Genomic DNA, 23,490 nt, shown 5'->3' with positions numbered 1-23,490 from the left:
CTTTTCCTCCCATTTCACCCCAGTTTTTATCCCATTCCCTTCATCTCTTCCCCGTGACTGCAATCCTTTGTCAGCCCTGATTTTCTCCCCTTTTCTCCCATTTCACCCCAGTTTTTATCCCATTCCCCTCAGCTCTTTCCCACGTTCTGGGCCGGATGGGGCTCTCAGGACAAGAGGAGCCATTCTCTGTCCTCCTGCCAAGCCCCTTCCCTCTGATGATCCACAAAACCGCCCTGGGGGCTCTGTGGTGGCAGTGGCACATGAGTCACAGGGTGCCTGAGGCCGTGGCACTCCTTGTCCCCTCCCCTGCGATCCCTGCAGGGCACAGCCTGGATCCTGGTGCTGCCCATTTCTTCCACCCTTGTCCTGCACTTCCACCCCTCTTTTAGGGTTTTTTTGGTTTTTTTTCCCCAATTATCAATGTCACAATTTGCTTCTCAGCTCGTGGATTTCTAAATCCTTCCCAGGGCTTCCCAATCCTTCCCAGACTGGTCCCCATCCTTTGTTTTTCCCCAGTCTGAGGGGTGCAGTGCTAATCTCGATGGATCCTGACAGAGTGTGAGGCTTTGGGGGTGGCACCCTGGAAACTGGGGAGGGATGAGGGAGGAGGGGGGTTCAGGGAAGGTTGGGGCTCTGGGAATGCTGGGGTGCAGGATGAGGGGGCTCTGGGAATGCTGGGGTGCAGGATGAGGGGGCTCTGGGAATTCTGGGGTGCAGGATGAGGGGGCTCTGGGAATGCTGGGGTGCAGGATGAGGGAGCTCTGGGAATGTCGGGGTGCAGGATGAGGGGGCTCTGGGAATGTTGGGGTGCAGGATGAGGGAGCTCTGGGAATGTCGGGGTGCAGGATGAGGGGGCTCTGGGAATGTCGGGGTGCAGGATGAGGGGGCTCTGGGAATTCTGGGGTGCAGGATGAGGGGGCTCTGGGAATGTTGGGGTGCAGGATGAGGGGGCTCTGGGAATGTCGGGGTGCAGGATGAGGGGGCTCTGGCAATGTTGGGGTGCAGGATGAGGGGGCTCTGGGAATTCTGGGGTGCAGGGAAGGTTGGGGCTCTGGGAATTCTGGGGTGCAGGAGGAGGGGGCTCTGGGAATTCTGGGGTGCAGGATGAGAGGGCTCTGGGAATGTTGGGGTGCAGGATGAGGGGGCTCTGGGAATGTTGGGGTGCAGGATGAGGGGGCTCTGGGAATTCTGGGGTGCAGGGAAGGTTGGGGCTCTGGGAATTCTGGGGTGCAGGATGAGGGGGCTCTGGGAATGTTGGGGTGCAGGATGAGAGGGCTCTGGGAATTCTGGGGTTCAGGGAAGGTTGGGGCTCTGGGAATTCTGGGGTGCAGGATGAGGGGGCTCTGGGAATGTTGGGGTGCAGGATGAGAGGGCTCTGGGAATTCTGGGGTTCAGGGAAGGTTGGGGCTCTGGGAATTCTGGGGTGCAGGTTGAGGGGGCTCTGGGAATTCTGGGGTGCAGGATGAGGGGGCTCTGGGAATGCTGGGGTTCAGGGAAGATTGGGGCTCTGGGAATGCTGGGGTTCAGGGAAGATTGGGGCTCTGGGAATGCTGGGGTGCAGGGAAGGTTGGGGCTCTGGGAATGTTGGGGTGCAGGATGAGGGGGCTCTGGGAATGTTGGGGTGCAGGATGAGGGGGCTCTGGGAATGTTGGGGTGCAGGGAAGGTTGGGGCTCTGGGAATGTTGGGGTGCAGGATGAGGGGGCTCTGGGAATGCTGGGGTGCAGGATGAGGGGGCTCTGGGAATGCTGGCATCCCACTAGAGGGGATCAGAGAGGATCTTGCTTGTGGGTACACCCCAAACTCCCCCCACTTTTAGCTCAGCCAGTCCCAGGAGCACCCAGCACCCCACAGCCCTGAGGTTTTGGGGTTTTTTGGTTTTTTTTTTTTTTTGCAGCTCCCAATTTCCCACCCTCAGCAATCCATCCATGGAAAACGGGGGTGTCTTTGGACATCCCGTGCTGCAACGTGCATCTCCAGCCCTAAAAATTCCCTAAAAAAAAAATCCATCTTTTTTTTTGGTTTTTTTTTTTTTTTTTGTGTCGCGTTGTAGCCTCGGGGCCGTGTCTGACCAGCCCAGGCGGGGACGATTTGATCCCAAAAAATCCCGATCCAGCCCCGCGGAGGCCGTGACTCAGCCGTGACGGGGGCGGGGGGCGGCAGCGCGGGTTGGGGGCGGGCTGAGCTTCACCGAGAGAGCTCCGGTGGAGGGGGGGGGGGGGTCCCCGCTTGATGCCCCCCACCCCTCCCGCATCCCCCCTGCACCCGCAGCCTCCGGAGCGGCTCCATCCCGGCGTCTCCATCACGGGAACCGCGATCCCCGGGAGCTCCGCTTGCGCATCCCGGGGGATCCAGCGCTCCCCACCCCCGGTGGGCCGAGCCCCCCGCCCCCGCCGAGCCCCCCCCGGTTCCCCGCGTGCCGTGGTTGATCCCTCCCTTCCCGGGGCTGCGCCGATGGACTCTCCCAGCGCTCCGTGTGTGCGGCGGAGGCTGCGGCGCTAGCGCCGGTACCCGGGAGCTGCTGGCGCTGCCGGAGCATCCTCTGTCATCTCCTTGCTCACCGGAGCATCCTTGCTCACCGGAGCATCCCCCGGGAAGGAGCTGGAGCGGGGCGAGGGCTGAGCCAGGTAAGGGGGAACAAAAAATGGGTTTATAGCCCGCATCCCCCCCCCCTCCCCGCGGCGTTAATCGGAGCCGCTGATGGATTCGGGGTTCGGCTGCTCCTTCCCCACTTGCTGTGGCCATTTTGTCCTGGAAAACCTTCCCGGGAGCCGGGCTCTGCCTTTGGATGTGCGTTTTTGGGGGGCTCCTCTCATCCTCCCCCCGCAGAGCAGCCGGAGGGGATCGGGAATTCGCCGCAGGGATGGGAGGGGGGAACCGGGGGGATTTTGGGGAAGGGGTAGCAGGGGGGGGATGTTGGGGGGTGACCTTGGACACGAGCGGTTCCCAACTCTCCCCCCTTGTCGCCATGTTCCTGGCGTTCCGCAGGGAGCCTGGGGGCTGCGGGGGGGGGTGTGGGGGGGATGCAGCCCCCCCATCTTGGGACTCTCGGGGGTTTTGGGGAGCACAGGTCCATCCATCCTCGGCTCCTCTTGGAGGAGACAGATCCAGAGCCGATAACCTTGTGCAGAGCCGTCCAACGCCACGGCGGGGCTGCAGGGCCAGCGCCGTGTTCAGCCCCCAAAATGGGCATTTTTGGGGCATCTCCCCGGCTCCCACATTTCAGGGATTGTGCTCTGGGGCGTTTCTGGCTCTCTTGTGGGATCAAAGCCCCCGATCTCAGCCAGCTCTGGCTCCTGGCGTCGGCTCGGCCGCTCGAGGCTCCCCGGTTGGTGCGGCCGCTCTCTGTCACACGGAGCCAGCCGTGACCTTGCTCCCCCAGCCCATCCTCTTCCTCACCGTGCTCCCAGCCTCTCCCTGCTCCCCCTTCTTCCTCCCGACCCCCAGCACCTCCTGGGCTGTGCAATGCCGGCCCCGCATGGGCAGATTCCAAAGGGAACCTCGAGCCTGGCTGGAGCAAAATGACCTTGGTCACGGATCCAGGAGCCCCGGGGAGGGGACTGGGGTCTCCCTGCAGCCGGGGGAGGGAATTTGCCGTTTTATCCTCTAGAACCACCTGCCCGCCCGTGCTGTGCCGCAGCCCCCCTCCCTGCAGCCTTCCCAAAGAGCTCCATTCTAAATTTAGCGTCCCTGCGTGCCCTGTCCCCTCTCCTGGCCAGGGGGGGACACGACGCCGGCTGCGTCCCTCTGCTCTCAGCTCCTTCCCGCCTGGCCAGAGATAAAAATAACCCTTGGGGGGGGTGTGGGGGGGGTCACGACAGCCCCCGAGGGTGGAGGAGCAGCAGCATCGGGGGCTGGGGGGCTGCAGGTCCGTCCCTGTCACGAGCTGAGCCGGGCTCGGTGCAGTGGGTGTGGGGAAGAGGGGGTGGGATGCTGGGATGTGAGGGGACAAGGAGATGCCACCCCCAGGTATTTGGGTGCCCCTTTCCTCCCCCCGGGGGACTCATGGTACCCCCCAGCCCCCTTTGGCCGGGTCAGCAGGTGCCAGGGCTGGCGTCTCCTGCAGTAAATCCTGCCTGGCAGCTCCTGCAGTGAGCGTGGCCTGGCACACTCGGGTCGTTGTCACTCGAGGGACCCTCACAGGGATCCTCTCAGGGGCTCCTGTGCCCTGGGCCACCCAGCCAGGGCGGTGCTGGGAGGGTTTGGGAAGCTTCTGACCTCCTCATCCTCCCTGTGGTGCCCGGGGGAATGGGGAGCTTCAGTCCAGACCTTGTTCTTTGGGGTGACTCTCAGTCCTGGGGTGCTGAGGGGCAGCTGAGTCCCTGCTGTCCCCCTGTGCTTTGGGATGAGGGCAGAAGGGATGGATCCAGGAGGACTGGGGGGTCCCAGGGAGCCCCCCAGGTGAGGGGAAGGGGCTGGCATGGAACCAGCCCCTCTCAGCCTGTCCCCACCCCAGCCCCACCTGCTGCTTCACCAGGGGGTCCCCAAACCACAGAACCACAGAATGATGAGGTTGGGAGAGACCTCTGAGGTCAGAGAGTCCAACCTATGCCCTAACACCTCAACTGTAGCACCCAGTGCCATGTCCAGTGTTTGTTTAAACACATCCAGAGATGGTGATTCCATCACCTCCCTGGGAAGAGCATTCCAGTACTTTATTATTCTTTCAGTGGAAAATTTCTTTCCCTAATATCCAACTGGGAGGACAATTCCAGTACTTTATTATTCTTTCAGTGAATATCCAATATTTCCTAATATCCAACTGGGAGGACAATTCCAGTACTTTATTATTCTTTGGGTGAAATTTTTTTTTTGTCCCTAACATCCAACCCATCCCTTCCCTGACGCAGCTTGAGACTGTGTCCTCTAATCCTCCTGTTTCCATCTGAGATGGAGAAAAACTGCGAGGTGACACTCAGGGCCACCACCACCACCACCCAACTCGGCCTTGCTTTTCTCTGGGCTTCCCAGGTCCAGGCTGGCATCCAGGGTCCTCCCGCCCCCCATTCCACCACGGATGGGTGGCTCCACCACCCCTGTCCCCTCACCCCGGGCCTGAGGGCGCAGCCCCCGCAGCAGAGACACCCCCAGCCCCCGCAGCAGCCCCGAGCCAGCCCCGAGGGCACCATGGAGGAGTCGTTCCGGGACCGGACCGCCTTCATCCGCGGCGCCAAGGACATCGCCAAGGAGGTGAAGAAACACGCGGCCAAGAAGGTGAGCAGGGGCATGGACCGAGTGCAGGACGAGTACACCCGCCGCTCCTACTCCCGCTTCGAGGAGGAGGAGGACGATGAAGACTACGCGCCCCAGGACGGCTACTACAGAGGGGGCGAGGGCGCCAACGAGGAGGAGGGGGTGTCCAGCGACGCCACGGAAGGCCACGATGAGGAGGATGAGATCTACGAGGGCGAATACCAAGGGATCCCCCGGCAGGAGTCGCTGAAGGGCGGGGAGCGCCTGGGGGCCGCGGCGGCCGCCGGAGCTTTCGATGACAGCGAGGGGCAGCGGAGGAAGGACCGGGAGGAGCTGGCGCAGCAGTACGAGCTCATCCTGCAGGAATGCGGCCACGGCCGCTTCCAGTGGACCCTCTACTTTGTCCTGGGCCTGGCCCTGATGGCTGACGGCGTGGAGATCTTTGTGGTGGGCTTCGTCCTGCCCAGCGCCGAGAAGGACATGTGCCTGTCCGACTCCAACAAGGGCATGCTGGGTGAGGAGAGGGGCACGGGGGGCACGTAGGGGGGTGTGGGGGGACAGGAGGGTCGGGGGGAGATGTGGGGAGGTGGGGAATGTAGGGGGACATGAGGACACATTGAGGAGCACAGGAGGGTGGGGAGGGGGAAGGACATGGGCGGCTCAGGAAGATGTGGGGGGGGGGTCATAGGGGCTGTGGAAGAACACAGGAAGAATTGGGAGGCCATGGGGTCCAGGAAGGGGTGTGGGGACCAGGAAGAACTGGGAGGCCATGGGGTGTGGGGTCCAGGAAGGGATGTGGGGACCAGGAAGAACTGGGAGGCCATGGGGTGTGGGGACCAGGAAGAACTGGGAGGCCATGGGGTGTGGGGTCCAGGAAGGGATGTGGGGACCAGGAAGAACTGGGAGGCCATGGGGTGTGGGGACCAGGAAGAACTGGGAGGCCATGGGGTGTGGGGTCCAGGAAGGGATGTGGGGCTCCCACCATCCTCCTCCCAGTCCCACACTGGTCCCCACATGAGCAATGGCTGAAATTTGGGCTGGCCAGTGGATGCTGAGGCTGGGTTTGGGCTGACCAGTGGATGCTGAGGCTGGGTTTGGGGGGGCCATGGGGGGGGGGGTTTATTCCATGGCTTCCCCCTTCTCTGTGATGCCTGCCAGAGCCTGACACCCCCCAGACCCCAGGGGACACCAGTGCCCCCCATCCCCGAGATGGGGCAACCTTGGGACAGGGGGCAGGGCTGGGTGAGGGGGTCCTGGGGGCTCTTGTCCCACAGTCCTTGAGCAGAGCAGGGGACAACAGGGAACTCTGTCCCCTCCCCTCAAGGGCGCCCAGCATTTCAGGGAGAGGGTCCCATGATGCTCCCCCTCCTCCAGGCGACTCGGGGCGCAGGTCCCTGTGTCCCCCAGCCCTGACCTCGCTGTGTGTCCCCCTCCTCCCCTCCCCAGGGCTCATCGTGTACCTGGGCATGATGGTGGGCGCGTTCGTGTGGGGCGGGCTGGCCGACCGGCTGGGCCGAAGGCAGTGCCTCCTCATCTCCCTCTCCGTCAACAGCGTCTTCGCCTTCTTCTCCTCCTTCGTCCAGGGCTACGGCACCTTCCTCTTCTGCCGCCTGCTCTCGGGCGTGGGGTAAGGGGGGCCCAGCTCTTGGGTTTGCTTCCTTCGTCCCCCAGACCAAGGAGGGAATGGGGAATCTGATTCTGTGTTCTCAGAAGGCTAATTTGTTATTTTATGATATTATGTTACGTTAAAGAACGCTAAACTGTACTACACTAAAGAATACAGAAAGGATACTTACGGGGGGGGGGGCAGCTTTTGTATTTTTGTCCCCCCCAGAGGAAGGAAGGAAGGATGAATCTGATTCTGTGTTTTCAGAAGGCTAATTTGTTATTTTATGATACAATATGATATGATATGATATGATATTATGATACTATATTATATTAATATTAACGATACTATATTAAAGAACACAGAAAGGATACCTACAGGAAGGGCCAGCTGTTGTATTTGTGTTTCCCCCAGAGGAAGGCAGGAATGATGAATCTGACTCTGTGTTCTCATAAAGCCAATTTATTATTTTATGATATGATATTATGATATTATATTAACTATACTATACTAAAGAATACAGAAAGGATACTTACAGGGGGGACCAGTTGTTGTATTTGTGTTCCCCCCAGACAAAGGAAGGAATGATGGATATGATTCCATGTTCTCAGAAAGCTAATTTATTATTTTATGATGCTATATTATATTATGATACTATATTATATTAATATTAACTGTACTATACTAAAGAATACAGAAAGGATACTTACAGAAGGTTAAAAAGATAATAATGAAAAACTTGTGGCTCTCTCCAGAGTCCCCAGTTGGCCCCAGTTGGCCACTGAGTGAAAACAACTCACAGCAGAGACCAATGAAACAACCACCTGTGGGCAAACAACCTCCAAACCACATTCCAAAGCAGCAAAACGCAGGAGAAGCAAACCACATAATTATTGTTCTCCTTTTCCTCTGAGGCTTCTCAGCTTCCCGGGAGAAAAATCCTGGGCAAAGGGATTTTCCCAGAAAATGTGAATTGCACACAGGGACCCGCAGAGCAGGGGCTGATCCCCCGCTGCGTGTGGTGGGGCAGGGGGTGATGCTGCTCCCTCCCCTCCATCCCCAGCATCGGCGGCTCCATCCCCATCGTCTTCTCCTACTTCTCGGAGTTCCTGGCGCAGGAGAAGCGCGGGGAGCACCTGAGCTGGCTCTGCATGTTCTGGATGATCGGGGGCATCTACGCGTCCGCCATGGCCTGGGCCATCATCCCGCACTACGGTAGGAGCCCTGGGCTGGTGGCACACGGGGGGTGAGCCGGGGCTCGGCCCCACCACCGTGTCCTGTCCCCCCTGTCCAGGCTGGAGCTTCCAGATGGGCTCTGCGTACCAATTCCACAGCTGGAGGGTTTTCGTCCTCGTCTGCGCCTTCCCCTCGGTCTTCGCCATCGGGGCGCTCACCACCATGCCGGAGAGCCCACGCTTCTACCTTGAGGTGGGGTCTGGGGGGGAATTTGGGGAATTTGGGGTGCATCAGGGAGCTGGAGTGGGTCCCCAGGAAGGGAAGCCCAGGGGGTGGTGAGGCCTGGACAGGAAGCCCCAGGTGGGTTTTGGAGAGGGGTGGAACTGGGCAGGAACCCCCCAAGCGGATGATGGGACCCAGAGGGATGAGGGGACCCTGAGATGATGAAGATGATGGAGGGGTCCCCAGGCGGGTGGTGGGACCCAGAGGGATGAGGGGACCCTGAGATGATGAAGATGATGGAGGGATCCCCAGGCGGGTGGTGGGACCCAGAGGGATAGGGGGACCCTGAGGAGGTGATGAAGATGATGGAGGGATCCCCAGGTGGATGGTGGGACCCAGAGGGATGGGGAGACCCTGAGGAGGTGATGAAGATGAAGATGAGGGAGGGATCCCTGGGTAGGTGGTAGGACTCAGGTGGGTGGTGGAACCTTGAGGGATGAGGGGACCCTGAGGAGGTGATGAAGATGAAGATGATGGGGGGATCCCTGGTTGGGTGCTGGAACCCAGGCAGGGACAGCTGATGGGGGGTCAGGGTCCAGGTTTGGGGTGTCCCAGGGTGACCTGGGACCCGTCCCTGCCCTCACAGAACGGGAAGCACGACGAGGCCTGGATGGTGCTGAAGCAGGTCCATGACACCAACATGAGGGCCAAGGGCCACCCCGAGAGGGTCTTCTCGGTAAGGACCCCCCCAGGGCTGACCCCCCTGGGGTCCCCAGCACCCCAAGTGAGGGTGGGGTGTCCTCCAGGAGCAGGGGTGCAATTCCCACCTCCGGGAAAAGCACCACCAGGGGAATGCTGCTGTAACAAGTGGGGAAACTGAGGCACAGCTGGGTGCTGGTGGAGGATTTGGGTGCAAGATGGGAGGTTTTGGGTGCAAGGAGTGAAGTTTTTGGTGGCTTCCTGGTGTCCTCAATCTGTCCCACCCACAGGTCACCCACATCAAGACCATCAAGCGGGAGGACGAGCTCATCGAGATCCAGTCGGACACCGGGACGTGGTACCGGCGCTGGCTGGTCCGATGCCTCAACCTGTCCCAGCAGGTGAGGCCGGGGCCACCCAGGGCTCCCTGTGCCCCCTGTCACCTCCCGTGTCCTTGTCACCTCCCGTGTCCCTGCGCAGGTCTGGAGAAACTTCCAGCAGTGCTTCGTGCCCGAGTACCGGCGGGTGACGCTGATGATGATGGCGGTGTGGTTCACCATGTCCTTCAGGTGCTGCGGGGTGGGGTGGGGTGGGATCCGTGGGATGGGATCAATGGGATGGGAACCATGGGGACAATGGGATCAATGGGATGGGATCAATGGGATGGGATCCATGGGATCAATGGGATGGGAACCGTAGGATCAATGGGATGGGATCCATGGGATCAATGGGATGGGATGGGATTGATGGGATTGATGGGATGGGATGAGATCAATGGGATGGAATTGATGAGACGGGACGGGATGGGATGGGATAGGATGGGATCAATGGGATGGGATCCACGGGATCACAGGCATGGGATGGAATGGGACGGGATCCATGGGATGGGATGGGATTGGATGGGATGGGATCAATGGAATGGGATGAGATGCGATCCATGGGACAGGACGGGATGGGATCCATGGGATGGGATGGGATCCATGGGATGGGACGGGATCCATGGGATCGATGGGATGGGATGGGATCAGTGGGATGGGATCCATGGGATGGGATGGGGCAGCACGGAGCGGGATGTGATGGAACAAATATCCCTGGGATAGCCCTGGGAGCCCTGGGCCAGCTCTGGCAAGCCCAGGTGTGTGGTGCCCGCTCACCCCTGTCCCCGCAGCTACTACGGGCTCACCGTGTGGTTCCCGGACATGATCAAGCACCTGCAGAGCATCGAGTACGCGTCGCGCACCAAGCTCTTCACGCGCGAGAAGGTTCGGCACTTCACCTTCAACTTCACCCTGGAGAACCAAGTGCACCGTGGTGGGGAGTATTTCAACGACAAGTGAGCGAGGGGAGGCTGAGCCTGGCCTTGCTGAGCTTGGGGCTGAGCTTGGGGGGCAGCTGGGCTCTCCTTCCTGTCCCCCCCCCTGCAGGTTCATCGGGCTGAAGATGAAGTCGGTGACGTTCGAGGACTCGCTCTTTGAGGAGTGCTACTTCGAGGACATCACTTCCAGCAACACCTTCTTCAAGAACTGCACCTTCATCTCCACCGTCTTCTACAACACAGGTGGGGCAATGGGGTCCCCGGGAGGGGGTGACCCACCAGGCTGGCCCCCAGGGTTTGGATGGAGATGGATGTGGGCCACCAGCTTGGAGGAAGGTCAGGAAAGTCCTCGATGGCATGATGGAGTTGGGGTGGTAGAGATAACCTGACCCACCAGGGTTTGGATGGAGATGGATGTGGGCCACCAGCTTGGAGGAAGGTCAGGAAAGCCCCCAGTGCCATGATGGAGTTGGGGTGGCAGAGATAATCTGACCCAGCAGCTTGGAGGAAGGTCAGGAAAGTCCTCGATGGCATGATGGAGTTGGGGTGGCAGAGATAATGTGACCCACCAGCTTGGAGGAGGGTCAGGAAAGTCCTTGATGGCATGATGGAGTTGGGGTGGCAGAGATAACCTGACCCACCAGGGTTTTGATGAAGATGGGGGTGAGCCACCAGGTTGGAGGAAGGTCCCCAGTGGTACCATGGAGTTGGGGTGGCAGAGATAAGGAGCAGAGTGGTCCCCAAGGAGGTGATGGAAGTGTGGCTGACCCACCAGCTGGGGTGAGAGGGGCCAGCAGGTGTGCACGGAGATGGGGTGACCCCGTGGCCCCACTGTCCCCCCAGATCTGTTCGAGTACAAGTTCATCAACAGCCGGGTGGTGAACAGCACGTTCCTGCACAACAAGGAGGGCTGCCAGCTGGACTTCAGCGACGACAACAACGCCTACATGATCTACTTTGTCAGCTTCCTGGGCACCCTGGCTGTGCTCCCCGGGAACATCGTCTCGGCCCTGCTCATGGACAAGATCGGCCGCCTGCGCATGCTGGGTGGGCAACGGGACGGGCTCGGGGCAGCCTTGGTGGGGCTGAGGGGTCCTGGAGGTGCCTTCAGCCCAAACCAGGCTCTTGATCTTCTTGAGCCACCACCATCACCTTTACCTTGGTGGGTCACCCCACCTCCATCACCCCTTTGAGGAATTTCCTGCTCCTCCTCCCACCCGTTGGTCACCTCCATCTCTGGTGGCCTCTTGGGGACCTCCTGGTGGGTCACCCCCATCTCTTGACCCACCACCATCACCTTTACCTTGGTGGGGTAAAGTCCATCAACCCTTTGGGGACTTTCCTCATCCTTCTCCCACCTCTGGTGATTTCTTGGGGACCTCCTGGTGGGTCACCCCCATCTCTTGACCCACCACCATCACCTTTACCTTGGTGGATCACCCCACCTTCATCCATCACCCCTTTGGGGACTTTCCTCATCCTCCTCCCACCCATTGGTCAATTCCATCTCTGGGGACCTCCTGGTGGGTCACCCCCAGCTCTTGATCCATCACCTTTACCCTGGTGGGTCACCCCACATCCATCGCCCTTTGAGGACGTTCTTCATCCTCCTCCCACCCATCAGTCACCCCCATCTCTGGGGACCTCTTGGGGACCTCCTGGGGACCTCCTGGTGGGTCACCCCCATCTCCCTCTCCCTTTTGGGACTCTCAGTCCCGACCTCGTGCCTCAGTTTCCCCATGCTCTGACATGTCCACGTGTCCCCCAGCTGGCTCCAGTGTCATGTCCTGCATCAGCTGCTTCTTCCTGTCCTTTGGCAACAGCGAGTCTGCCATGATCGCCCTGCTCTGCCTCTTTGGGGGGGTCAGCATCGCCTCCTGGAACGCGCTCGACGTGCTCACCGTGGAGCTCTACCCCTCTGACAAGAGGTGAGGCCACGGGATGGAGGTTTTGGGTGCAAGGAGTGAAGTTTTGGGTGCTGGGTGAGAAGTTTTGGGTGCTGAGTGGGAGGTTTGGGGTGCTGGGTGCCCATTTCAGGGTTTGGAGTTCCCATTTTGGGGTGCTGGGGTGCTGAATGCCGATCTAAGCGTTTGGAGTTCTCATTTTGGGGTTTGGAGTTCCCATTTTGGGGTGTTGGGTGCCAGCTGTGGGTTCCCAGCTGTTTCTGGGTGCTGCCTGTCAGCCCTGGTACTCATTTTGGGGTGCTGGGTGCCCGTCTAAGGATTTTGACTTCCCATTTTGGGGGGCTGGGGTGCTGAATGCTGATCTAAGCGTTTGGAGTTCCCATTTTGGGGTTTGGAGTTCCCATTTTGGGGTGTTGGGTGCCCCTTTCAGGGTTTGGAGTTGCCATTTTGGGGTGCTGGGTGCCCCTTTCAGGGTTTGGAGTTCCCACTTTGGGGTACTGGGTGCCCCTTTCAGGGTCTGGAGTTCCCATTTTGGGGTGCTGGGTGCCCCTTTCAGGGTTTGGAGTTGCCATTTTGGGGTGCTGGGTGCCCCTTTCAGGGTTTGGAGTTCCCACTTTGGGGTACTGGGTGCCCCTTTCAGGGTTTGGAGTTCCCATTTTGGGGTGCTGGGTGCCCATTTCAGGATTTTGACTTCCCATTTTGGGGTTTGGAGTTCCCATTTTGGGGTGCTGGGTGCCTATTTAAAGGTTTTGAATTCCCATTTTGGGGTGTTGGGTGCCCATTTCAGGGTTTGGAGTTCCCACTTTGGGGTGCTGGGTGCCCCTTTCAGGGTCTGGAGTTCCCACTTTGGGGTGCTGGGTGCCCATTTTGGAGTGCCCAGGTGCCCATTTCAACCCTCCAGGTGCCAATTCCGCGGTACCACCTGCCCTCTGCAGGTACCCCCTGAGCCTGAGCACCCACCCCTACCCCCGGGGGGTGCCCCCACCAACCCCAACCCTCCTCATCCTCCCCAGGACGACGGCCTTTGGCTTCCTGAACGCCCTGTGCAAGCTGGCAGCCGTGCTGGGCATCAGCATCTTCACCTCCTTCGTGGGCATCACCAAGGCCGTGCCCATCCTCTTTGCCTCAGCTGCTCTGGCCCTCGGCAGCTCCCTGGCCCTCAAACTGCCCGAGACGAGGGGGCAGGTCCTGCAGTGATGGGGGGCCGGGGGAGAGGGACCCCCACCCTCCCCTTTCCCTGGGGTACCCCCCAAAATCCAGCATTCCCCCCCCCCCTTCATCTCCTCGTGCCCCCGGGGTTAGTTCTGCGTTAGACACTGTGAAACGTCTTCTTGGAGCATTTGGGATCTTTTTCATTTGCACTTGGACCCAACCACCCCCCCCAAAAAAAATTCCCTCTGTACCCCCAAAACCTCCCTGACATCCCCCCCCCCCCAAAATTCCCCCCTGACCCCCAATTCTCCCCCTCAGAGCCTCCCCAGTTTCTTTTCTCGGTGTCACCCCCTGTGTGAGTTGCTGCTCATTCCTGGGGGGCTTTAGGGGACAGGATTTAGAGGGGGGGCCCCGACCCTCTGAACCCCCCCCCCCCCAAATCTCTGTGCACCCCCAAATCCTTGCTGAGCCAAGGAGGAGGAAGCAGTGGGAGCCCCCTGTGCCTCAGTTTCCCCATCCCCAGCAGGGAACCCCCAAACCCCCACAGATTTTGGGGGGGGGGGGGGTTTGAGAGCCCTTGGGGTGCCTCGAGGTGGGAGGGGGAGCAGAAAATATTGGGGTGCAGCTCCCTTTGGGGGGTGCAGCTCCCTTTGGACCCCCTTGACAATTTTAGGGTGCCCCCCCCACTTTAAAGCACATGCTCCCACACCCCCAGGATGCCCCAATTTTGGGGTGCCCCCCCAATTTTCAGGGTGCAAAGCACAGCCCCTCCCCCCCCATGGTCTCATTTGGGGTGCAGCAGTGGGGGACCCCCAAAACTGCCAGTTAGGGATTTTTAACTGATTTTTAAAGGATTTTCCCCATTTGAGGGAGGATGGTGTGGGTCAGGGGGGGGCTCCCTGCACCCCCTTTTCCTCCTCCCTGCACCCCAAGTCCCCCCCACATCCCCTATTAATAATCCCCTATTCCTTTTTCCTCCCCCCACCCCAAAACCACCAGCGGTTTGCAAAGCACAAACAGCCCCTAAACCCCCCCCCAAAAAAAAAAAAATGGGGGTACAAGGGGTCCCCAGTGCTCAAATCGGGGTTCAGGGGGGGTCCCAGTGCTGTGTCCCCTCAAAATTTGGGGTTTGGGGGGGGTCCCTCATGCTCTGCCCCTTTCCCATAGGGTTGGGCAGAGCTGGGGGGCCCCCCCAGCCCCAGGGCAGCCCCCCCATTCCAAGCAGCCCCCCCCGTGTGCTTTGTCCCCTCCTTGGTGTAGCTGGTCCTTGGGGGGCCCCCCCGGCCCCCCCCTGTAGCTCTGTCGTGCCGTGCTGTAGTTTCAGGTGTTTGTAAATTAATTAAAATGGAAAAAAAAAACAAACCAACAAAACAAAAACAAACAACATCCCAAAAAAAGAAAAAAGAAAAAAAAAAAAGCACAAAATAGTTACCACCAACCACCCCCCCCCAAAAAAAAAAAAAAAGGATGAGGATTCTCCACTGCCCACAGAACAGTTTTATTTAAATTAATGAATGAATGAATTCAGTTTAAATGGGAGGGACACCCCAAAAATCCCCCACAGGGTGGGTGGGAGCAGGGAGGGGTGGGTGCTGGGTTGGGGCAGAGCATCACGGGGGGGGTCACCCCAATTATTTCTGCCCCCTCCCAACGCTGAAACCAGGGTGGGGGTCCAGGAGCCCCCTGTTGTTCCTGGAGGGGTCCTGGTGTTCCTGGAGGGGTCCCAGGAGCCCCCTGTTGTTCCTGGAGGGGTCCTGGTGTTCCTGGGGGGGTCCCAGGAGCCCCCTGTTGTTCCTGGGGGCGACCCGTGAGCTCCACAGTTTTTGGGGGGGGTTCTTGGCAGCCCCACGTTGTTCCTGAGGGGGTCCTGATGTTCCTGGGGGGGGTCCCGTGAGCTCCACACAGTTTTTAGGGGCGTCTCATGAGCCTCACGTTGTCCCTGGGAGGGTCCTGTTGTTCCTGGGGGGAGTCCCGGCAGCCTCACGCCGCTCCCGGGGCTCTCCCAGAGCCTTCACTGCTTCCCCGCCGCCTCCTCCTCCTCCTCCTCCTCGCCGGCGCCGCGTCTCTTCTCCCTCTTGGAGCCCCCCAGGCAAGGGGGCGCGGGGGGGTTCTGGGGGTCGCTCTGCCACTGCTCGGGGGTGCGGGCGGTGACCTGCAGGGCGTGCAGGGGCCCGGCCAGCTCGGCCCGCAGCGCCTCGTGCACCAGGCGGTGCCGCTGCAGCGGCGACAGCCCCGCGAAGAGCCCGCTCACCACCAGCACCCCGAAATGAGTCTCGGCACCGGGGGGGCCCCCGTGGCGGGGGGAGTCGTCCCGAACCTCCAGGTGGGTGGGCTGGAGGGCTGCGGTCAGCTTGGCACGGATGGTGCGGGCCAGGGGACCGCCCGTGCCGCCCATGGCAGCGCCCGCGGCCGCAAGGAGGGGACCCCGCATCGGGGAAGGGCTGCAAGAGAGAGGGGAGAATTGGGGGGTGCAGGGGGAGAAACCCCCCCGGTCCCCACCTGGCACCGGAGGGGTTTGAGGATTTTTGGGGAGGCTGGAGGGAGAGAGGGTGGTGGTGGGGGGAGACAGGGATGAGGATCGAGGGTCTCAGGAGGGGGGAAACACGGATGGGGGGCTTGGGGAGGCTCTGCCGGGTTATTGGGGGCGTCGGAATAGGGAACAAGGGGGGCTTGGGGGGTGGAATGGGGAATAAGGGGGTGCTGGGGGTGGCGGGACGGGGAATAAGGGGGAGCTGGGGGCGGAGGAAGGGGAACAAAGTAGGGAAATGGGGAATAATTGGGGGCTGGGGGGAGTGGAATAGGGAATACCGGGGTGCTGGGGCCGGCGAGTCTGAGGGAGCCCTGCCGGACCAGCCCTTGCTCCGGGTACGGCGGAGGGGGCGCACGGGGGTGTCCCGGGGACCTTTCAGGCCCGGAGCTCTCGGGAAGGCCCTGACCCCCCCTCAGAGCCCCCCTGTCCCCCGCGGGTACCCCGCGATCCTCCCACAGGGCACCCCTCGGGACCAGCAGGTGCTGCCAAAGTCCCCAAAGCCTTCGGTTCCCTCCCGGTACCTCCGATCCTTCCCGGTTCCCTCACGGCCCTCACCGCTCCCGCCGTCACGTGACACCGCCGCAGCTGCGCCACGTGACTCAACCCGCCCAATCACCGCAGGCGGTGTATGCCCCGCCCATACACGCAAAACCACGCCCTCTTTATCCTTATATGGATAACCAGGCGGAGACTGAGGTGTGGGGGCGTGGCCAGATGTGCATGAGGGACACGGGACCGTTTAATTTCTCCTCATTTTTTTCCTTATTCTTTTCCTAATTTCATCCTGATTTTTCCAGGTTCATCCCTGATTTTCCTACTTTTATCCTGATTTTTCCATATTCACCCCTATTTTTCCAGCGCCGTCCTCATATTTTCCAAATTCACTCTCATTTTTTATTTCTCCTCATTTCTTTCCTTATCATTTTCCTATTTCATCCTGATTTTTCCCAGACCATCCTTATTTTTCCAGGTTCACCCTCATTTTCCGAGTTTGCTCTTATGAGATTCCCTAAAAACTAAAAGAAGGGAGTTCTTTCGGTGCTTTTTTGGGGGTTTCTTTTGGGTTTTTAAATTTGTTTTACTTTTCTGTGGTTCCTGCCAGTCCTGCTGCCACCTCGTGGCGTGCATCCTCTTCTCAAACTTCTCTCTGACTCACAGAAATCCCTGTAAAACCTCTTCCCCAAGTCCCCAAATTCCCAAATCCCCAAATCCCTGTCGTAGTTGAGATGGAGACAACACCAAGAAACGCTCTCCATTTTCAGGAGGCTTCAGACCTGTTTTTATTCTATTTATGCTTTTTATCCATTTTTACAAAGCTCATAAATTTACACTCGTTGCTCACAAGAAACAAAAAAAGTGCTTTTTGGGACAGTTTCAGGTTTCTCTTATTTCTCCTTCTTTTTTCTCCTTTTTTCTTTTCCTTGGTTTCTGTGTCAAAGACCTTGGTAGGAAATTCTTCCAGGGGCGAACGTGGATCCCAAACTCCTCTGTGGCTCACAGAAATCTCCGTAAAACTTCTCCCACACCTGGAGAGCCCCGAGGATGGGGCGGCCCCGAGGGATTCCGTGCCCACCTCACCCCCTCCTCTGCGTGTGCTTGGGAAACCTCGGCCCTGCCTTCCCCTCCCCACTGGAATTTGCCTTTTGGGATCCAAAATCCCCCCTGGCTATTTTTAAAGCGGAGCCCGCTCAGCTCCTGCTCCCCTGTCAGGATCTTCAGCTGTTTTTTCCTCCCTCTGCCCCCAGCCTGGGTGGCAACAGCCGGGATTCCCTCCTCATTCCCGCCCCAGGCAGGGACCAGGATTTTCCTCGGGATTTGGGGGGATTTGGTGCCCATCTCGTGGCATTTTCTGGGGTAAGGGGAGTGCTGGGATCCTTGGATGGGGTGTGGGGATGGAAGGATGGGATTTGTGCTTGGGATGGGATTTTTCATATTTTTATTTCCCTTATTTTATGTTTGGGATGGGATTTATTTCCTTGATTTCTGGAGGAATGGTGTTTATTTCCTTGATTTCTGGAGGAATGGGATTTATTTCCCTGGTTTCTGGAGGGATGGGATTTATTTCCTTATTTATGGAATGGGATTTATTTCCTTTATTTATGCTTGGGATGAGGTTTATTTCCTTTATTTCTGGAGGGATGGGGTTTATTTCCTTGATTTATGTTTGGGATGGGATTTATTTCCATTATTTCTGGAGGGATGGGATTTATTTCCTTCCAAGCATGGCATGGAAGGAAGAACGCATCCTTTGGGATTGATTCTGCATCCTGGAAAGAAGAGGGATCCACTCTTCCAGCCCTCTGGCAAACACCGATTTCCCCAAATTCTTCTCTTCCCACCCCAATCCCAGAGCTCTCCTGGGCTCAGGTGGGCACCAGGATTTGCTCCCTGCAGGTGGAAAACAGCAGGAACTCGGTTTAGGAGCCAGAAGGATTTCCTCAATGTGTTCCCAAGGGGATTTGTGGGTGCTGGAAATGCTGAGGGGCCCAACTTCCCACCCATCTCCTCCGTGGCCCCTGGAATGGACCTGGAAAATCCCAGTTTGGACGTTCCTGACCATTCCTGACCATTCCTGACCGTTCCTGACCGTTCCTTCTCCTTGCAGGGGTTGGTGCAGCACTTCCTGCAGGTGTAGGTGGCATTTCAGGTGGGAATGGACCTGGAAAATCCCAGTTTGGACGTTCCTGACCATTCCTTCTCCTTGCAGGGGTTGGTGCAGCTGCCTCCTGCAGGTGTAGGTGGCATTTCAGGAGTGCAGCCAGCATGGCCTGGCAGTCATTGACCCCTGGGGACATTGGCCACCAGCCCTGGGGACACTGGGGTGACCCCTGGGGACATTGGCCAGCTTTGGCCCGTGCCATGTTTGCCTTCAGGACCTGGCTGTGCCCCAGGAGACAAAATGCTGGGAAAAGTGTTCCCTGGCAGGGACCATCCCCTTCCCTGCTGGACACGTCCCACAGGGAAAAGCTTTTCCCACAGGGATTCACCCCCGGGTGGTGCCCACAGGAGCTTCCAAGGAGGGAAACCCAGGGCAGCTCCCACATTCCCCACGGGCTGGGGGCTCCCCAAACCTGGAGCTGCCGTGCCCCACCTTCTCCACGCTCTGGCTGTTGTTCCAGGGCTGGAGCAGAGCCCAGCTAAATTTAGAGGGATCGATTTCAACCCCCGCCTCTGCCCCGCGGGGGGAAAGGACAGAGCAAAGGTGGCCAGGGACGAGGAGCCACGGGGGGCTCCCTTCTCTGTCCCCTGGAAGGGCTCCCGGGACCCCAAATTGATCCAGCTGCAGGACCATGGAGGAGCCCAGAGGGGCTGGAATTCTCCCGGGTTATTCCACGAGTCTCTGTGGCTGTCACTTGGGGCAGAGCTTGTGACAAGGACGCGGGGAAGGAGCTCCCTGAGGAGGCTGAACCAGGTGAGGGGGCAGCGGGAGAGCAGGAATGAGGCTCCAAGGATGTGGTTGGCACCAAGGGATGGCTCTGGTCCCACGTGTGGTGTCCCCAAAGTGAGGGTGGAGTGAAATGCTCAACGCCCACCCCTGTGAGGAAACAGCTCAAGCAGCGCCGGCGAGGGGGGGGGGTTTAGGTTGGATATCAGGGTGATAAAATTTCAGGGTGATGAAATTTCCTCATGGAAAGGGTGGTCAAGGTGTGGCATGGGCTGCCCAGGTGGAGTCACATCCCTGGAGGTGTGGATGTGCCACCGGGGGACAAGTGGTGGCCTTGGAAGTGCTGGGTTGGAATTGCTCCTGTGGTCTGTGGGGTACCCGAAGGAATCTCGGGGTACCTGGAAGAATCTTGGGGTACCTGGGTAATTTGAAGGAATCTCGTGGTCCATGGGGTGTCCAAAGGAATCTTGTGGTCCAAGGGGTACCTGGAGGAATTTTGGAGTACCTGGAGGAATCTTGGGGTACCTGGAGGAATCTTGTGGTCCATGGGGTACCTGGAGGAATCTTGCTGGGTTTGGCTTCACCTGAGTTTTCCACTGCTCAAATGGTGTTTAACAAGTGCCCCTCTCAGTCCCATCTCCCCAATCCCCCCTCTGCTTCCAGGGGAGCTGCTGAATGAAGCCAGGAGCTGCTGGTGGGTGAGAGACCCCCCGAGCTCTGCATGGATGGGAATGGGGAGAGCTGCCCACAGTAGGAGCCCAGGGCAGCTGGAAAACTTTGGCTTCTTCCTCCGAGCTTTCCTGCTCCTCTTCCTCTTCAGGCATGGTAAGGGTCCACGTGGGCAGAGTTGTTCTCTGTAAAAATCAGGAGAAAAGCACTTCCAGGAGGAATCTCCGTGAGAATCTCGAGCTGGACGGTGGGGGGAATGTTGTGGTTTAGGTTTAGTTTGGTGGGTTAGAGGTGTGAGATGTTGGTGGTTTTTTGGGTGTTCAGTTTCGAGCAGGTTTAAACAGGTTTAAAGAAAAGGGAAAACCCCCGATGGTTCAGGGAATTTTTTTTATTTTAGCTGGTTAAAACTAACTAAAACAAAGGAGAGTTCTGTTTTGTTGTCTGTTTATTTGCAGACAGATTCAGTTTAGATGTAATGTCATATAGTGTAATATAATATTGAATAATAGTATAACAAATTAATAATAAAATTAATAATTACCATAATATGCTATTATTAATAATAGCATAATAAATTAATAATAAAATTAATAATGATAATAGTATAATAGTTTTAATAATAGTATAAAAAATTAATAATTAATTAGCCTTCTGATAAGATGGAGTCAGATGCATCACTTCTCTCCCCTCGCTGGGATTGCCTGCAAATATTACAGGGAGATGTTTTGGTTTGGAAAGACAGAAGTCTGCTAAAGAAGGCAGGAGCCTCCCATGAAATGGAGAATGTAAATCCTCCCCACCCCTCCAAATTGCTATAAATTTTAGATTAGGGGCTCTCAAGCAGAAAATATGGGAGCAGGAAATAACAGTTCTGTAATAGGGAAGAAAATAAAAGGATAAAATAAACAATGCAGTGAACCAAGACAACACTGCCAGAGTCAGAACCCAACCTGACACCCTGTGGGGTGTTGGTGGCAGTCCCATTGGAATTGTGGCTCAGCCCTCCTGCAGTGCCAGGGCTGGTTCTGCTGGAGCAGGGATCCTGGAGAAAAGGGTGTAGTCTTCCTCTGAAGATCCAGGGGAAGAAGAGGCAGCTGCTGCTCCTCTGGGAAATCCAGTGCAGAAGCTGTGCTGGTGTTCCAGAATCTCCAGATTATGTCCAGGTAGGAATGCTTGGCTCCTCCCTCCAGGCAGAGCTGTGCTGGTGTTCCAGAATCTCCAGACTGTTGAATTTGCAGGCAACTCTGACATGGGAAGAGACGAGAATCTTGACTCCATGTTTCAGAAGGCTGATCTATTATTTTATGATATATATATATATTATATTAAAAGAAAATGATATATTAAAACTATACTAAAGAATAGAAGAAAGGATTTCATCAGAAGGCTTGAAAGGAATAGAATGGAATGATAATAAAATCTTGTGACTGACCAGAGAGTCTGAGACAGCGGGACTGTGATTGGCCATTAATTAAAAACAACCACATGTGACCAATCAAAGCTGCACCTGTTGCATTTTACAGCAGCAGATAATCATTGTTTACATTTTGTTTCTGAGGCTTCTCAGCTTCTCAAGAGAAAAAGATCTTAAGGAAAGGATTTTTCATAAAATATGTCCGTGACAATAAGGAAAACTGCCCACTTGACAAAAGCCAGCAGCTATTCAGATGGTAACAGAACACGTCTTGCCTCGAAATCTGCAATGGGAGAGGACAGCCTGCCCTTTCCCCAACCCACCCCTTCTTCCTCAGTCTCTTCCCAGTGCAAGATCCTCCGCTGCAACTCGGAGTACGTGGCGGCCACGCTGCACCTGCGCGGCCCCGAGCGCGGCGCCGCCTTCTGCACCGCGCTGCGCTCCTACTCGCTGTGCACCCGCCGCACCGCCCGCACCTGCCGCGGCGACCTGGCCTTCCACTCCGCCGTGCACGGCATCGAGGACCTCATGATCCAGAACAACTGCTCCAAGGAAGGCCCCACGGCCCCGCCGCGGCCCCGGCCCGCGGCGCCCAACGCCGCGCACGGCTTCGAGTCGCTCGATATCTGCGATTACGAGAGGAGTTTCCTCTACAAGCACGGCCGGCCCCCCGGTTTCCAGCACTGTGCTGCTTTTGGGGACCCCCACATCCGAACCTTTCATGATGATTTCCACACGTGCCGGGTGGAGGGCTCCTGGCCGCTCTTGGACAATGATTACCTGTTTGTGCAAGCCACCAGTTCGCCGGTGGCCAAGGGGTCCAACGCAACGGTCACCAGCAAGGTAAGGTTAGTGCAAATCCAGGGTCAGGGCACCTCCTGTGCTTCCCAAAATCCTTGGAACCCCCTCAGACCCAGGGGGGCATGAGGAAGGAGGGACAACGGTGGTGAAGGTTGTTGAGGGGACCCTCAAATACTCCTGCTGCTGTCAGGTGATTGTGTGGTCCATGGGGTACCTGGAGGAATTTGTGGTCCATGGGGTGCCTGGAGAAATCTTGTGGTCTATGGGGGTACCTAAAGGAATTCTGTGGTCCATGGGGTGCCATGAGGAATCTTGGAGTACCTGAAGGAATCTCATGGTTCATAGGATACCTGGAGGAATCTCGCTGGGTTTGGTTCCACCTGAGTTTTTCCATTGCTTAAATGGTGTTAAAAAAAGAAGGAAATATTGTAGTTGTCCCCAAAGGACTGTGGCGGGGATGGTTTAAGGACGGATAGGTGAGGCGGGACCTCCATCCTGAGATACCCCCAACCCCTGTGATGGAACCACACCCACCACACTCACCGCCCTCCAACCAACCCCACTCCCCGCAGCTCACCATCATCTTCAAGAACATGAAGGAATGCATCGACCAGAAGGTCTACCAGGCCGAGCTGGACAACCTCCCCGCAGCCTTCCAGGACGGCTCCGTCAACGGCGGCGCGCGTCCCGGCGGGAGCAGTTTGTCCGTCCGCGAGCTCAGCCCCGGCCGGCACGTGGAGATCCGCGCCGGCTACATCGGCACCACCATCGCCGTGCGCCAGGCTGGCCGCCAGCTCTCCTTCTCCATCCGCGCCGCCGAGGAGGTGGCCAGGGCCTTCACGGAGGAGCAGGACCTGCAGCTCTGCGTGGGCGGTTGTCCCCACAGCCAGCGCATGTCCCGCAGCCCCCGCGGGCGCGGGCGCGTCCCCGCGGAGACGGCGCGGGCGCTCTGCCGGGAGATGCTGCCCGTGGAGGATGTCTACTTCCAGTCGTGTGTCTTTGATGTGGTGACCTCGGGGGACGCCAACTTCACCATGGCAGCGCACGGGGCGCTGGAGGATGCTCGGCTCTTCCTGCCCGATGCTGAGAAGCTCCACATCTTCCAAGCTGGGGGAGGCTGCCAGCTCAGCTCTCCATCGTTTCTCCTCCTCCTCTTCCTCCTCCCGTGTGGATTTTGGGCTGTTTTGTTGCACTTTTAAGCCCTGCCTGCTCCATAGGGAACCTGTGAGAGCTTCTGGCTCTGCCTTGAAGGTTCCTCATCTTGAAGGAGGTGTCTCAGAGACCCAAGAGAGGGAAGGGGTGAAGCCCTGGTTTGCACCCACTGGTCTCACAGGGATGGTGCAGCTACTCCCAGCTCCTCTCCTGAAGGCAGTTCCAAATTTTTCTGTTCCATTCTGACATGTTCCTTTTCCCCTAAGGATGT

At 58.0% G+C, this 23,490-nt stretch overlaps 3 protein-coding genes across 4 annotated transcripts; 2 read left to right on the top strand and 1 right to left on the bottom strand.

Moving 5' to 3' along the window:
• Nucleotides 1-2,425: 2,425 nt before the first annotated feature.
• On the top strand, nt 2,426-14,630 carry SV2A (synaptic vesicle glycoprotein 2A). Its single transcript, XM_066567999.1, has 13 exons — nt 2,426-2,625; nt 4,970-5,705; nt 6,638-6,818; nt 7,864-8,015; nt 8,095-8,228; nt 8,845-8,934; nt 9,188-9,298; nt 9,378-9,466; nt 10,066-10,230; nt 10,322-10,455; nt 11,056-11,259; nt 11,981-12,140; nt 13,130-14,630. The coding sequence occupies exons 2-13, from the start codon at nt 5,126-5,128 to the stop codon at nt 13,311-13,313; spliced, it is 2,184 nt and encodes a 727-aa protein (XP_066424096.1). The 5' UTR covers nt 2,426-2,625; nt 4,970-5,125; the 3' UTR covers nt 13,314-14,630.
• Nucleotides 14,631-14,750: 120 nt separating this feature from the next.
• BOLA1 (bolA family member 1) lies at nt 14,751-16,422 on the bottom strand. Of its 2 annotated transcripts, none has more exons than XM_066568000.1 (2): nt 16,320-16,422; nt 14,751-15,709 (listed from the first exon to the last, which is right to left on the bottom strand). In XM_066568000.1, exon 2 carries the CDS (start codon nt 15,697-15,699, stop codon nt 15,280-15,282), a length of 420 nt encoding a protein of 139 aa, XP_066424097.1. In that variant the 5' UTR covers nt 15,700-15,709; nt 16,320-16,422; the 3' UTR covers nt 14,751-15,279. The 2 variants fall into 2 exon arrangements, with proteins under 2 accessions (XP_066424097.1, XP_066424098.1); XM_066568001.1 differs by having other exon boundaries at nt 16,354-16,402.
• Nucleotides 16,423-19,914: 3,492 nt separating this feature from the next.
• On the top strand, nt 19,915-23,266 carry HJV (hemojuvelin BMP co-receptor). The gene is made up of 3 exons (XM_066567967.1): nt 19,915-20,008; nt 21,604-22,109; nt 22,640-23,266. The coding sequence occupies exons 1-3, from the start codon at nt 19,915-19,917 to the stop codon at nt 23,264-23,266; spliced, it is 1,227 nt and encodes a 408-aa protein (XP_066424064.1).
• Nucleotides 23,267-23,490: the final 224 nt, after the last annotated feature.

The sequence above is a fragment of the Molothrus aeneus genome, chromosome 31 (genome assembly GCF_037042795.1).
Source record: "Molothrus aeneus isolate 106 chromosome 31, BPBGC_Maene_1.0, whole genome shotgun sequence".
NCBI lineage: Eukaryota > Metazoa > Chordata > Aves > Passeriformes > Icteridae > Molothrus > Molothrus aeneus.
This window is presented reverse-complemented; position numbering and strand designations above follow the sequence as displayed.